This window comes from Acomys minous, assembly GCF_964271855.1.
Source record: "Acomys minous genome assembly, chromosome: 2".
NCBI classification, from domain to species: Eukaryota; Metazoa; Chordata; class Mammalia; order Rodentia; family Muridae; genus Acomys; species Acomys minous.
Window position 1 is genome coordinate 79,456,201 of NC_140484.1, and position 14,393 is coordinate 79,470,593.

A 14,393-nucleotide genomic window follows, 5' to 3' on the forward strand; every position below is an offset into this window, starting at 1 on the left:
TGCTGTCAGGCCCTTCTCTACACTTTCCTAAGGTCACACTATGCAGTGCCTATCCTTGATTTAATCCTCAAAGATCTCTGGGTCAGTGACACCTGCCAATGAAGGATTTCTTGCTCAGTTACCTTGTTTTAAAATCTGAGGCACACAAAAGACATCTATGTTCCGCTTCAGCAGCAGGGCAGACCTAAAAGCTCCTGGGGAAGGTTTTCCAGAGGCTGACGGAGGCGAGATTCTGACCAGGAGCTTTAGCCCAGCCTGGAGAGAGCAGGCTTAGAAGTCAGCAGAGGTTCAGCAGCTTCAACTTTCAAAAGGTCAGGGCACCCTGAGCTAGTGAAAGTTGCTCCCTCCTGGGGCTTTCCAGGGACACAGTGCCTGCAAGATTAAACCCTGGCCTGGAGTCAGCCTGCTCAGGACTGGCACATGTGTGCCCTGGGATTCAGGTCAACAACTTGAAATTGGAACGAGAGCTTTACTCTGCTTTAACAGACCCTGTCTGTTTCCCATGTGAAGCCCACCCTTTGCCCCTCACCTGGGCTTAAAGATAGTAAGTGAATGTTCAGGTGCAGCTGGGCTAAGGATGAGTGCAGGATTCTTTGAGTTAATGAAATGGCGCTTGGATGGAGGCCAAGGGAGCACAATTACATAAATTTACTGAAAAAAGAAGCTTGGATGTTGTCTAAGTAAAGTTGTTGAAATTAGACAAAAGGTTTCCAATGCTCCCAAATTGTTACACTGTTGTACATCGGGCTGCTTCTTTGAGAACAGCAGGAAAAAAAATGTCCTGTTCCATAGCCGTTGGGAAGCAGCTAGTGTGGCTATCACCAGAACCTGTGCCTGATGCTCCCTGAGGGTTAATTTGTGTCCCCGCCTTCCCTTGCTGTTGGTTCTGGCACCATACTCTTGCATGACCCTGTCCTCCTGCCCAGCTGCCCCTTTCCTGCCTTCAAGATATCACTTGGAGTGCCATATGGCCTTCACTCAGACAGACCACTTTCTAAGGCTGTATATGTTTACTTAATTCACATTGCTCCTTCCCTTCACACACACACACACACACACACACACACACACACACACACACACACACATGAACATGAACTCCATGTGGATGTAGATTTGGGACCCTCTGCACTCTCATATCCCTGCACTTAGAACAGTCCTGCATTTGAGAATGTTCACGGTTATTTGTTGAGTCCTTGAGTAACAAAAGCAAAGATTCGTTCAGTCAGTTTTCACTCCCAGAACTTGAGCTGGGTCTTTACAACTGATTTCTGACACCATAGGTTTGAAAAGGTGGGTTTTGCTTTTGTTTGTTGTTTTAGTTTTAGTTTTTGTTTTTTGGATAAAATCTAACCTGGTTAAGCTCCCAACCCCAGCACAGGACCTTAGAGCATCTTCCTTCACACAAGGAGAGGATGAAGGGGTTCTCATAGAGAAAGTGCTCAACCTCACACAGGCTGTCTAACACTCGTGGTGCTGTGTGCATAGTTTCATCTTCTAGTCAGGTCAACCTGGCCTGTTCCTACATGGGCAGTGGCTCTTTCTCCCTATACAGCTTGGCCCATAGAGTCTTTACTGGGTCCTAGGCAAGAAACTTGTGCCTGAACTTGCAGCAACTTCTGGAGCTATGATCTTCATATTCAGGTATATGGACAAATGAGCTATCCTCAGGTGATATAATCTCACTCTCCCCATGTCTGTCAGTATTTGATAAGCTTTAAACTCTGGCCATAACAATGACACACTAATAATCCAAGCAAGCTTTATTTGACAAATCTTTACTGGGTGCCTAGTATATGCTGAGCAAAGGAAATGACATGTAATTTAGGAGGTGATTAGGGCCCAAGATGGGTGTGAGGCTCTTATCATTTTATTCAGAGTGATTGGGAAAGGGTTAAGTGGGAAAGTGACAGTTCACTTGACTCGAAGAATGAGTTTCTTGGGTAAAGAGCTTTCTGGCCAAGGAGACTGCAAGTGCACAGGCCCTAAGGTAGGAGGAGCATGGGCACTGCATTTGAGGAAGAAGGAAGAGGCTGACATGGCTGGAAGACAGTCAAGGGAAAACACTAAGAAGGCCTGGGCTGTGGCTCATTTTGCTCCCTTCCAGGCCTAGTGAATTACACATCATTGAACAGTAGAGGAAACCAGAAAGACTCAGAAGAAGTAAACAACATGTTAAAGGTCACACAGATTAAGACAGTGCTGAGACTCAAACTCCAATCCATAGACACCTGGCACCCCTGCACTCAGTTTGGTCCTGGCCCCACAGAAACCCTGGTCACTAGTGTCCATGGGTACATGCTTTCAGCAGAGCTGCTAGGCTTGGCCCCTCTTACTCAACAATGGCCCATTCTACTCCAGCCCCCAGCCTGGCCCTCTAGAATCCTGGAACTCAGAACATTGTTTCAGAGGCAGCTGGGCCTTCATGAGCTCAAGCAGGAATTTTATTTCTGTCCCTAGATTTCTTGGGGACGCCCATTAGCAGACAGGTACTGCTCTCATCACAAGAGGAAACTTCAAACCTGCTGCTCAGGTGCCTGCATCCCATCTGAGTGTCACAGAGCTGACCATCCCAGCTCAACGTGGCCTGACAGCCCCCGAAATAATCCAGACACTTGCAGGTATGAGCTTGCCAAATAAGACCGCACTGATGGACAGGTCCTGCCCTGCTGACCTTCCTTCTGCTGAATGTATTGTACATTTAAAATAAGAACACATTAGGGTCAGTATAATGGTTTCATAGGCTGAGGGTTTGGACTCAAGCATTAGTATTTGTTGAAAGAAAGAAAGAAAGAAAGAGAAAGAAAAGAAAGAATTAAAGAAAACAAAAACTTCTTCAGGAAACTTTCCTGTGTAGCTGTAATTGAAAATGCACTAAAATAGACCATGGGGTTTATTGTAAGAAGTAATGAGGCCACCCATTTACGCACTCTTCACTGAGCATTAAAACAGGCCCAGACACAGCTCTAGGGGGTGGGGAAGCACCTATGAGCACTGCTTTTCATTTATATTTTACAACTTTAAGGGTCCAGATGTTGTGGTACATTATCTGAAGTCTCAGCACCTGGAAGGTTGTGGTGGGAGGGTCATGAATATGTAATCATATTCATGATTTAATTACATTACATTACATTACATTACAAAGCTCAGGCTACAGAGTGAGTTCCAGACTGGCCTCAGTTACTTAGTGTGGCAATGACTTTAAAGAGAAAGTTCAAAAATAAAACATAAAGTACTCAAACAAACAAAACAAACAAAACAAACTGAAATACCAAATAAACACCAGTGCCTGGGAGGCCTGGGTGTTACAAGTGGAGGTGAGGCTGTGGGGCTTGGGAAGCCTCCCCACCTCATCGATGGTGTCTTGAGTTGGGGTGGCCTCTGGTGTCCAAGGGTAAACATCCTCAGCAGGGGCTTCTAAGCAGGGACCAATCAGAAGAGTCCTAGGAGGTAAAATAAACAAGCTGTAGGCAGAGGCAAAGTCCTAGGGTGGAGTTGGAGAGGGACCACGGTCACAGGGCATTAAGGACAAAGTCGAGAGACATTGGACCTGACAGACTAACACATGTTTTGGATGATTCATGCTGACAGATCACAGGAACCTTCCCAGAAAGAGAAGCAACTTGCTCTAGCTCATATTAAAAATCGTGATCTTTGACTTCTGTGTGTATGTCAGGGCATTGAGGAACACAAAGAGTAGAAGACCATGGAGTGAGCATCACACAGTCTGGATAAGAGCCAATGGTGATTGGAATATAATCCCTCAAAAGGGCTGCTTGGGAACACACCTTTAGTGCCTACTGTTCTTACCAAGGAAGTGTCCCATTTCAGTCACTTTCTCCTGACTTGGGGACTGACATTGAATCTGAGCTTGGAACTTTTAGGGCTGAGCACTGTCCTGGTGAAAGGGCTCCAGAAAGATGCTGGCCATAGGACCAGGCAGGTATATGAAGAATGAGGTCCACATCAAGGTAACAAGTAGACAAGGCACAGGCAAAGGATACCTGGGGCACAGTGCCAGTGTGGGTGTAGAGTTTGAGGGTCTCTCAGAGATGATGTAGAGGCAAACCTAAGTTTCAGTGGTTTAACTTTCAGTAAAAGGAGAACAGGAAGGGCAGGGGTGATGTCTGAGAGGAGAGATTACTTCCTCTCTGCTTACAGGGAATGCAAACAGTTCATTTATTTGCTTGCTTTAGTCACATGTTCCTTGAGCAAAACTTTTTATAATCCACCACCCTTGTTTTAAATGCTAAGCTGTTCTCTTCCTCCATCCTTTTTCAACATTTCCTATCTGTTCTTGTCCCTCACCCCTTACCAGCATCTTCTTTTTTTCTCATCTACTTGTTTCCCAGCAGAACACAAAGACTCTAGTCTGTTTTGTTCATTTCTGTGTCTTCCTTGCCTAGAAGGGAAGACAGCATGTGACCTCAAAAGTACTTAGTGAGTACACAAATGAATGAGTGAATGTGGCAATTTGAATAAAAATGGTCCCCATAGGCTCCCAGGGAATAGCACTACTCCGGAGGTGTGGCCTTGTTGCAGTGGGTGTGGCCTTGTTGGAGGAAGTGTGTCACTAGGGTGGGCTTTGGGGTTTTAGATGCTCAAGCCAGGCCCAGGGGCTCAGCGTGAAGTCATGCTGCCTGTGGATCTAGATGTAAAACTCTATTACCTCTCCGGGACCATGTCTGCCCAAATGCTGCCATGCTTCCTGCCGTGATGATAATAGACAAAATCTCTAAAACTGCAAGCCAGCTGCAATTAAATGCTTTCCTTTATAAGAGTTGTCATGGTCATGGTGTCTCTTTACAGTAATAGAAACCCTAAGACAGTGAGTGAGTGAGTGAGTGAGTGAATGAATGAATGAATGAATGAATGAGAGAGCAAGGTTGGTAAGGTGAAATCTGATGGTGGGTGTGGTGGTTTGGAGAAGAATGACCCCTATAGGCTCATAGATTTGAATGCTTGGTCACCAGGAAGTGACACTATTTGAAAGGATTAGAAAGTGTAGCCGTGTTGGGGGAAGTGTGTCACTGGCGGTGGGTTCTGAGATTTCAGAAGCCCAAACCAGGCCTAGACTTACTCTCTCCCTGCTGCCTGTGGATCTGGATATAGAACTCTAAATTTCTCCAGCACCATATCTGCCTGGAAGCTGCCATGCTCCCACCATGATGATAATGGACTAGATCCCTGAAACTGTAAGCCACCCTTAATTAAATGCTTTCCTTCCTAAGAGTTTCAGTGGTCATGGTATCTCTTCACAGCAATAGAAACTTAAGACAGTTTGTCTTCCCAGCTGGTAGGGTGTTTTTTCCATGATGTAGACCTGGGGCTCCAGAATCAGACATACTTTAAGCAAAGTAGACAATTAGGAATGACACCCAAGGTTGTGCCTCTGACGTTCACATACGTATTGTAGTTTTCACACACACACAAACACACACATTTGCACACATACCATATATACACACTATACACATAAAAATTCATGAGATTATCATAACAATTTATACACTGCCTATATAGTTGATGATGCAAAGATGTTATTAATATTTCATTAAATATTATAATGGTACTGTGGTTTCTATACTCTTAAAAATTCCCAGGTAGGTGTGGTGCACGCCTTTAATCCCAGAACTCAGGAGGCAAAGGCAGGTGGATCGCTGTGAGTTCAAGGCCAGCCTGTCTACAAAGTGAGTCTAGGACAGCTAACACAGAGAGAGCCTGTCTCAAAAACCAACCAACCAACCAAACAAACAAACAAACAAAAATTCCCTATCATTTAGAGATCAATATTGAAATATTTATAGGTGACATTTAGAATGCCTGAGCAATGAACTTCACAATAACTCAGCAGTTAATTAGACTACAAGTGGAATAATTTGTGGTTCTATGGACTTTTGGAATGGGTGTCTTGAGGACACATAGCACCATTTTCTCTTGTTTGTATGTGTTCAAAATGTCCCAAGTAAAGAGTTAAAGCAACAACAACAACAACAACAGGTGAAGAATTATCTGGGAACCTTTGAAGTGCATAGATATTTGGGTCCTGTATTAGCTAGTTTTATGTCAGCTTGACACAAGCTAGAGTCACTGGAGAGGAAGGAGTCTTGATTGAGAAAATGCCTTCATAAGACTGGGCTATAGTCAGGCCTGTAGGACATTTTCTTAATTAATGATTGATGGGGGAGAACTCAGCCCCTGGTGCCATCCATAGGCCGGTGGTCCTGGGTTCTACAAGAAAAACTGAGCAAGCCGTGGTGGGCGAAGTGGTAAGCAGCACTCCTCCATAGCCTCTGCATCTGCTCCTGCCTCCAGGTCCTGCCCTGTGTGAGTTCCTGTCCTGACTTCCTTAGATCGTGAACAATGATATGGGAGTGTAACCCGAATAAAACCTTTTCTTCCTAACTTGCTTTTGGTCATAGTGTTTCATCATAGAAATAACTAACTGGTCCTGTCCTAAAAATTCTGGATTAATCTGAATTTGGCTGAGGTAGGGTATCAGTCATGTCCTTTTAATTCTCCAGAAGACCCAGGCTTAAGAAAAAAAGAATAGAACACTCAATAATAATCTAATTGTGTTCATGTTTAAAAATATGCATATAAGCATTTTCAGCACTAGTAGGGATTCCTTATAAATGAGCAGCATTTTCCACAGTGAGATCATGGGAGAGAACTTTATTTTTTACTTGACAGGTTGTGCTGTTTCTATTTGCCTATTTGAGAAAGTACTGCACCATGTAGCCCAGGCTGGCCTAGAACTCACTATGTAGTATACAGGTTGACCTTAATTTTGCTTTACTCACTTGGATCCTTGTATGCAGACTGATATATTTTCGTTTTATTGTTTACAAGTGTGTTGTGGCTATGACTTTTAGAACATTTACCCTGAGGACATTTCAAAGACCAAATTGTATTGCAAGGAAGTGGGCTGACCAGAGTTGGAGGAGCAGGAAGCAGCATCAGTATTGGTAAAGTGGAGTTGTGGAAGGGACCAGAGGCTCACTTTGGGATTCCAGAGTGCGATTCGTCTCTACAAAATTCTAAGTGGCTGGAAAACCAGTGGGCTTTAAAGGCCGGATTCCAGGCCCTGATGAATGGGAGCTGCACTAGCTTCCCTTATGTAGTCGGTGCCCAGAGGTTGAGGTAGGCCAGACAACCTTGTCTTTTTTTGTAGGGCTGTTGCCTAGCTGTGTGCTTTGCTGCAGTGCTGCAAGCCCTGTTAGCTCTGCACTCACCCTCAGGTATAAGGGAGTAGATTCAGAAGGTTTGAAAAGAGATCGGTTTCCTTTGCTGTCCCCTGCAGGCCAGTCATGGAACTGCTCTGGACGCCATTGCTGCTGCTATCTACTTGCCTCCCTGAGGTCATTGGCTCCCCAAGGAGAGAAGACGGCGCCAAATTTTCCCGGCCTGTGCACATACTGGAGGATCGTAACTTGATGGTGCTGACTCCAGCAGGCTTCGCGCAGACACTGAATGAGACCCGCTTCCTAATGGTGATTTTCCGTGAGTATCCATCAGGCTCTAGGCATTGAAGGGCAGTGCCTGTCTTGTTGATTTGGGCGGCTGGAGTACAGGAGTTCCATATACTACCAAATGCATAGAAAACACAAAAATACTGCAGGTGCTCATAGCTGGGAAAGGCCTGTCTGTGTAAGAAAGCAGACTTCTGCTCACTGTTAACTGTTTTATCCCAGGGGAAGGCTAAAGTAATCTCTTTTCTTGAACTGTCTATTACTGATATGCACTCTCAGCTCCTGGCATTACATTTTAAAATTACTCCAATAGCAACCAATATGAGCACTTCAGAGGATTGGAATACTTCCCTTAACACTAGCAGAGCTTTTTTTTTGTTGTTGTTGTTGTCTAAAAGATACATTCAATTAAACTCATTCAGTTTCCATCATTGGTTCTGTCAATACACAATTGAATTCAAAATGAGTTTTTGAAAACTGATAGGCCTTCTAAAGTGACCTTTGGAACACCATTTTGGGGAAGGATTATAAACGTCTTTCTCAAAGGTAAGTGAGATTTTTATACAGGAGAGGTTTGGGGACATCTCAGTGGCTCTTGAATCCTTGACCAGTCTCTCATCTTTCTGAAGATTCCAGAACTCAAGGGCCACACTCAACAGACCTTGATGCTCGGGTCTCAAACATCCTATGTGCATGGATGCACCCAGGGTCAAAGTCAGAAACCTTAAGGTCATTCCTAAATTTGCTATGTCTAGATTCTATCTCCGTACCCTATGAAGTCTGCATCCAAAGCTCTGTGGTCCCCTGCCCTCCCCATACCCTCTGTCACTGCCTGCTTCATTCTCACCATTCCCCACCCGAGATCTGAAGTGAGCTCATCTATGGATTTATACTCCTTCCAATGCGTTCTCTGTAAAGCACTCAGAAAGTCTCATCTCTAGAACACAGCTCTGCTTGGCGGAATGGAATATTCTGGCTGGAGTCTCTGGGACCTTTGTCGTGTGCTTTTGCTCTGTAGCATCCTCCCTTTGGTTTTGCACTTGGACTATGAGATTTAAGTTTCCTGCGAGGAATCTGTTTTCCTTCTTATTTATACTGGGGAAGAATTGTTCCTATTCTCCTCAGCCTTCCTTCTGGTAGGGTTTGTCACATAATATTAAAAGCATTTCTAAGCTGCGTGTACCATGGGGTAGGTGAACCGACCTTACCCATGTCTTGATCCCTAGATCTTCCACTATTGGAACATAGTTAGTTTCCACACTTGTCAAATGAAAGAATTCATTAAAGAACACCATTTTCCTTAGATCCTCATTTTCTCTGTGACAAATAACTCAGTGAGTTAAAGAGAGAAGGAAAAGCCTGTCTTTTGGTGGAAAGTGACCAAGAAAGATTTAGAAGTAGTTGTCATTGGGGCCACTTACCACTTGTCCCTGAGACAAAGGTGGCAAGAATCTGTCTCGGGGTCACAGGGGATAGTGACGGTGATCATGATGAAGAAGGTAATTGGACTGGGATGGTGGTGGTAGTTGGTGATGCTGGTGGTAATAACAATGGTTGATAGTGATAGACAAAATAATGGAAATGGTGATAACCGTCCAGGTTTGCTTTGATTGCCAACTTGACACAGAGCCATCTGAGAGAAGAGGCCTCAGTTGAGAAATTGCTTGGATTATGTTGGTCTGTGGGCATGCCTATGAGGTACTGCATTAATTAGTAATTGACACAGGAGGGCTCCAACTACAGTGGAATGTATGAGCATTCTATGGGCAGGAGGCCCTTATCAATCTTGCAAGCAGTGTTTCTCCATGCTTTATGATCTGGTTCCTGTTTGAATTCCTGTTCTGTCTTCCCTCAATGATGGATTATGGGCCAGAAGTATAAGGCAAATAAACTGTTTTACTCCCTGAGTTGCTTTTGGTTAGAGTGTTCTTAGGTGAGAGGGTGGAGGGAGAGAGAGAGAGAGAGAGAGAGAGAGAGAGAGAGAGAGAGAGAGAGAGAGAAGAGAGAGAGGAGAGAAAGGAAAGAGAGTCATTAATACAGAATAGAGATAATTATAGAGATAGTGATGTTTATGAAGAAGATGATGATGGTAGAGATTATGATGAGATGATGGTGGTGGTGGTGGTAGTGATGGTGATGATGACTGTGATGGTGAAAAGTTGTTGATGGTAATAGCTGTCATGGTTATAACTATGGCAGTGATGATTTTAATGGACATCTATCAAGCACCTACATTGCAAGTACTATACTCAGTTCCATGGTCCCCATCTTACCCATGAAACAAGTCTCAAAAGAGTTAGAGCTGCACGACTTGTCTAAATTTAAAACCTTGTCTCCCACCCGAATTGCTGCTCAATCCATCCCATACCACTGCGTTGATCTTCAGAACATGTCCTTTTTACTATAAGTATTTATTGAATGCTTGGCATTCCCAAGTGCATTTTTAGCCCTAGGAATAAGTGGTGAGCTACACTGCCTTCCTGGAACTCATGGCAGGAGAAGAGAGATAAGTACTAAGCAGCGGCAGAAGCGGGAGTATGAGGTGTGTCTTGCAGCTAAAAGTTCTATGGAGAGAAGAAGAGGTGGGGTGCAAAAGAGGTGTGAGAGGCGTATGGCTGTGGCAACATGCTCATCTTTACCTCCATTTTAGACACCCCAGGGCTCTTGGCTGTGCATGGAATGCACATGCTCCACTTGCTCCACCACTTCTAATGCTTTTCTTGCATGAGCATTTGCACTCATAAGCTCAGCAACCATGAGCCCAGCATGGCCAGGTCCACAGGGAAGCTTGGAGAGGCTTCAGAGCAGAGACATCAGCAAAGAGGCCATAGCTTGTCCCTGATGATAGATGCGTGTAACGAAGGTAGCGGTGGTGATGAAGCAGATAGGAGAAGCATCCATCTGGGAGGGAGGCAGAGGCTTTACTTCCCAGTCACATGTGGGGAGTTTAGTGAGAATGATCGCTCACGCTCAGGTTCCATTGCTGAGCCAGTGACTGGCAGCTAGGCCAGAGGCAGCTGTTCTAAGGCCCAGCTTCCCAGGCCTTGCTTTATGAAATAGAATAGCTGTCAGATGTGGCCTTGCTCACAGCTGGGAGGTGATCTGAATTCTCTCCATGTGCTCCAGATGGACAAAAGGTTTGGAAGAGATAGAATAATCTGGCTTGAAAGGGAACCCAATTCCCTGAGTCCTGATTCATGCCAGTGTCAGACATATGGCAGTAGGGACCTGAAGTCTCTCACATCATCAGGAGATATGCCATTTCATCTCCTCCTACTCCAGCTAGGACAGCCTATCCTATGACCAAGGGCAGTTCCCCTCACCTCACTGCCCAGTTGTGTGAACAACGAAGGATTCCAGAATATCAGATACTTTAACAGAGTACCTGGTCCCTTTGACTACCCCTTCTCAAGGTGGTGGGATCAGAGAGGGGAGTGAACATCTGGTGTACCCTAACCCCTGTTCCTCACACCTCACTTGTGTTTGTCTGAGTGTTCCCAGTTAGGGCCTGAGAGGCACAAAGATTGCTTAGTTCCAAGAAATTTCACCAGATGGCGCAAATGAGTTACATCACTTGCCCTTAATTCTTGACAAAAGGAAAATGTAGACCGTTAAAATGGTAGTAATTAAAATGCATTATGTCCTTATTATGTGCCAAGTGTCAATGTAAGTGTCTTTATATGCTTAGTGAAAGTAAAAAACAAAAAACAAAAAACAAAAACAAAAGCAGGATTTCTGCAGCCAGCTTGAATATGTCCTGGTATCAGGGCCTTGGGCAACTATTTGGCTTTGTTGTGCCTCAGTTTCCTCATCTATAAAACTGAGCTCAATACTAGTACTACTACTAATAACACTAATAATAGCAATAGTAATAGTAATAATAAACTTCATAAGATTATTGAAGTGGCAGTAGTCTTAATACCTGCACAACTCTTCCAAAAACACTAAGCACCAAGCAACTGACTACTAATTTCATTTTACTCTGAAATTCTCCCAAATCATTCCATTTTATAAGCCATTTGAGTCAACTCCTGTCACATATCTGAAACTCACTCCTTCGCTGTGAACACAAGAAAAGCCAAGGGCTCCCAGAACAAACAACTCCAGAAAGCGGGGCGGGGAGGGGAGGCTGTATCTGTCTTCATCCTGGTTCTTTCAGACAATGCATCCTTGAAGCAATCCAGGAGGCTGGCTCAGGAGCTCGGCAAAGCTGCAGAAATCTTCGGCAAGGGCAAGAATGGCTTGGGCTTTGGCAAAGTGGACATCACTGTGGAGACAGAGCTTAAGCAGGAGTTTGGCATCAAGCAGGCCCCAGAGTTGAAGCTGTTTTATGAAGGCAACCGATCAGAGCCTATCAGCTGCAAAGGTAATCATGACTGGGGTTTAGGCTTATTCCACACTCTTGGGGAGACTCTGATCCACATGACCTTTCCATGACCCAGGTTCTTAGCACTTGTGGCTCCATCTCGCTTTTGAGTACTGGAGCTGCCTGCTTTTTCCTCAGTATCTGGATGCAGGAACTTACCATACGTAGTGGGCCTGGCTGGAAAGTGGCAAAATCACTCATGTTTGCAGTCCACAGACTGGAATTCTGATCCATGACCCCACTCAGATGCAAGAAGGCTGAGAAATGTGGCTTGGCTCTGTGTCTAGAAGGAAATTGGGACTTGGTGAACATTTGCTTGCAATTTCCCTACCACAACTTCCCAGCTAAGGGGCACACGAGTTTTAGACTGCCAGACCAGAGGTTCTTTCTAACTCCATTCTTCGACTGTAGGGGGTTTTGACAGGAAGACACTGCTGGGCCAAAGGGGAGGTTGCCAGGGGCTGGGGACATAGTGTAGATAGTAAAGTGCTTGCAAAGGATGGGTTTGATCCCCAGATCTCCTGTGAAAAAAGACAGGCTTGGTGGTGCCTTCTTGCAGTCCCAGAGCTGGGGAAGTGGAATTGGGCAGATAACCAAGGGTAGCAAGTTAGTGAGGCTAGCTTATTTGGTAAGTTCTAGGCCAATGAGAGGCCCTATGTGGAAAAAAAAACTGGTGTCTGCAGAACGTATTTGTTTGATCTTGGGGCCTCTAAATGTGAGCATTCTCTCTCTCCCTACCCCCCTCACACACAGACACACACAGAAGCATGTACGTACGTACAAAGAAACAAACAAGAGGGATTGGGAGTGTTGGAGCAAAAGGTTGTGGTGGTGTGTCTAACCAGTACTTTCATTCACACAGTCATTCATTGGTTTACTTGCTGACAAATCTATTCACACACCTGCTTACTGACAGCTTACCATGATGTTTAAGATGTCTGGAGAATTGCTTTAGAATGTGACATGGCTGATCCTAATTTGAAAGTGTAAATAGACGTGGGATGTGTAAACACATGGAATAGACAGGGGCTACCAAGTCTATGGGACTGGCAGGTGGACCGATGGACTGACTCCCTGCTGGATAGAAGAAAGGATGGATGTTACAAAGTTGCTGAACTGTAAAGGGGCTCAGCAAGGGGAGGGCACTGAGATGGCTCCATGGTTGAAAGCATTTGTTGCCAAGACTGAACCTGAGTTCAATTCCTGCAGCCCACATGGTGGAAGGGGGCAGCTCATGCCTGGGCTTGTTCTCTGGCCTCCACAGGCAAATGGTGGCTCACACCCTTGATAATTAATTCATAAATAAATGTAACAAAAGAACCCAGCCTATACTCTACTGTGCCAATATAATCACGGTGTATGTGTTGAGTGGCAGAATCAGAAAACAGGCACTGCCTTTTATAGATGTTGCCATTTCGGAAGCTTTCTTCTAAAAAATGAGCACAAGAAAAGCCTGGGAGCTAAGTGAGACAAATGAGTGAACCAGCCCACCTCAGGAGATGGAGAGCAAGTAGAAATTTTAGCTTTGAACACACCTGATAGAACATAGCTGTAGGAGCCTCTGAGTGAGGGATGCAAGTACATAATTTAAGTATCAGAATGCTCACAAGAAGGCATGGGGGAGACACTGGGCAGGCTGGCTGGGGAAGCACTTCAGAGGAAGAACTTTCCAGAACAGACCAGGCAGGGTTTCGGTGTCCAACAGTGCAAATGGAGGGGGCAGTGTGTGCAAGCCAGAGGAGATAACAATAGGGATCCTTCTAACCCAAGCAAAGGGACCTTGATGATGTATTGGCTTCAGGAAGGATGATGAAGGAAGAAACAGGCCTGTGGTACTTTGTGCAAGGCTACACCTACTCATAGTTTGCCCATCTCCACTGAAGGATGACTGAGACCTGATTCCATCAAGAGATGGCAAGACGATTGTGTGGCAGCTTCTGCACTTTGCATGAGGTTAGCAGAGAAGATACTCATGGACTCCTGAGTCTTGGTGGTGGCAACAAGTGGCAGAGACAACCTTTGCCATGCAGGAGACTTGGGTCTCCTCTCCCAGAAAGTCTGCCCTGTCTGCCAAGGGCATGCAGCCTGCTCCTCAGCTGTGTTCCCACAGCATCACCATGTCCTTATCAAGACGTTGCCTCACAGATGCTATATGCTATTTAGTGTCTTTGAAGCATACCACTGCATGGGCTGATCTAGCCCCCTTCTTTGGGTTTCAGTCTCTGCACCCAAGTCCTCACCTCCTGCCCAGGAGCAGCCAATCCCTTTCATCCAGCCTCATTTTCCTAATCTCAAAATGAAGCATGTGAAAACTCTACCACCCAGGGCTGCTGGGAAGACGAGGCAACACTTACAAGGCATGGCACTTAACATATCCATGCATCCAACACTGGCTTCCAGGGACTACTTAGGCTTCTCAACAGCCCAGCATGGCAATCACTTATACAGCTAGAGCACGGCAAAGTAGAACAGCTCCTACATAGCATCCCTGCTGGGGCTGGTAAAATAACTCAGCTGGTAAAGGTGCTTGATGCCAAACCTGGCAACCTGAGTTT

At 45.2% G+C, this 14,393-nt stretch overlaps 2 protein-coding genes across 3 annotated transcripts in view; one reads left to right on the forward strand and one right to left on the reverse strand.

The window, feature by feature from the left end:
• LOC311589052 (acyl-coenzyme A synthetase ACSM5, mitochondrial) overlaps positions 1-366 on the reverse strand; it is a 69,038-nt gene extending 68,672 nt beyond the window's left edge. Inside the window, exon 1 of the mRNA XM_084767333.1 lies at positions 123-366. The gene's annotated coding sequence lies outside the window, so the exon portion shown is untranslated. The remainder of the gene's footprint in view (positions 1-122) is intronic.
• A 2,028-nt stretch (positions 367-2,394) lies between these two features.
• The window catches only part of PDILT (protein disulfide isomerase like, testis expressed), a 32,726-nt gene continuing 20,727 nt past the window's right edge, over positions 2,395-14,393 (forward strand). Inside the window, exons 1-3 of one of the 2 annotated variants that reach the window (XM_084771922.1) lie at positions 2,395-2,621; positions 7,304-7,503; positions 11,632-11,838. In XM_084771922.1, the coding sequence (XP_084628048.1) occupies positions 7,311-7,503; positions 11,632-11,838 (400 nt within the window). In that variant the 5' untranslated portion in view covers positions 2,395-2,621; positions 7,304-7,310. The remainder of the gene's footprint in view (positions 2,622-7,303; positions 7,504-11,631; positions 11,839-14,393) is intronic. The other variant, XM_084771923.1, reaches the window with a different exon arrangement.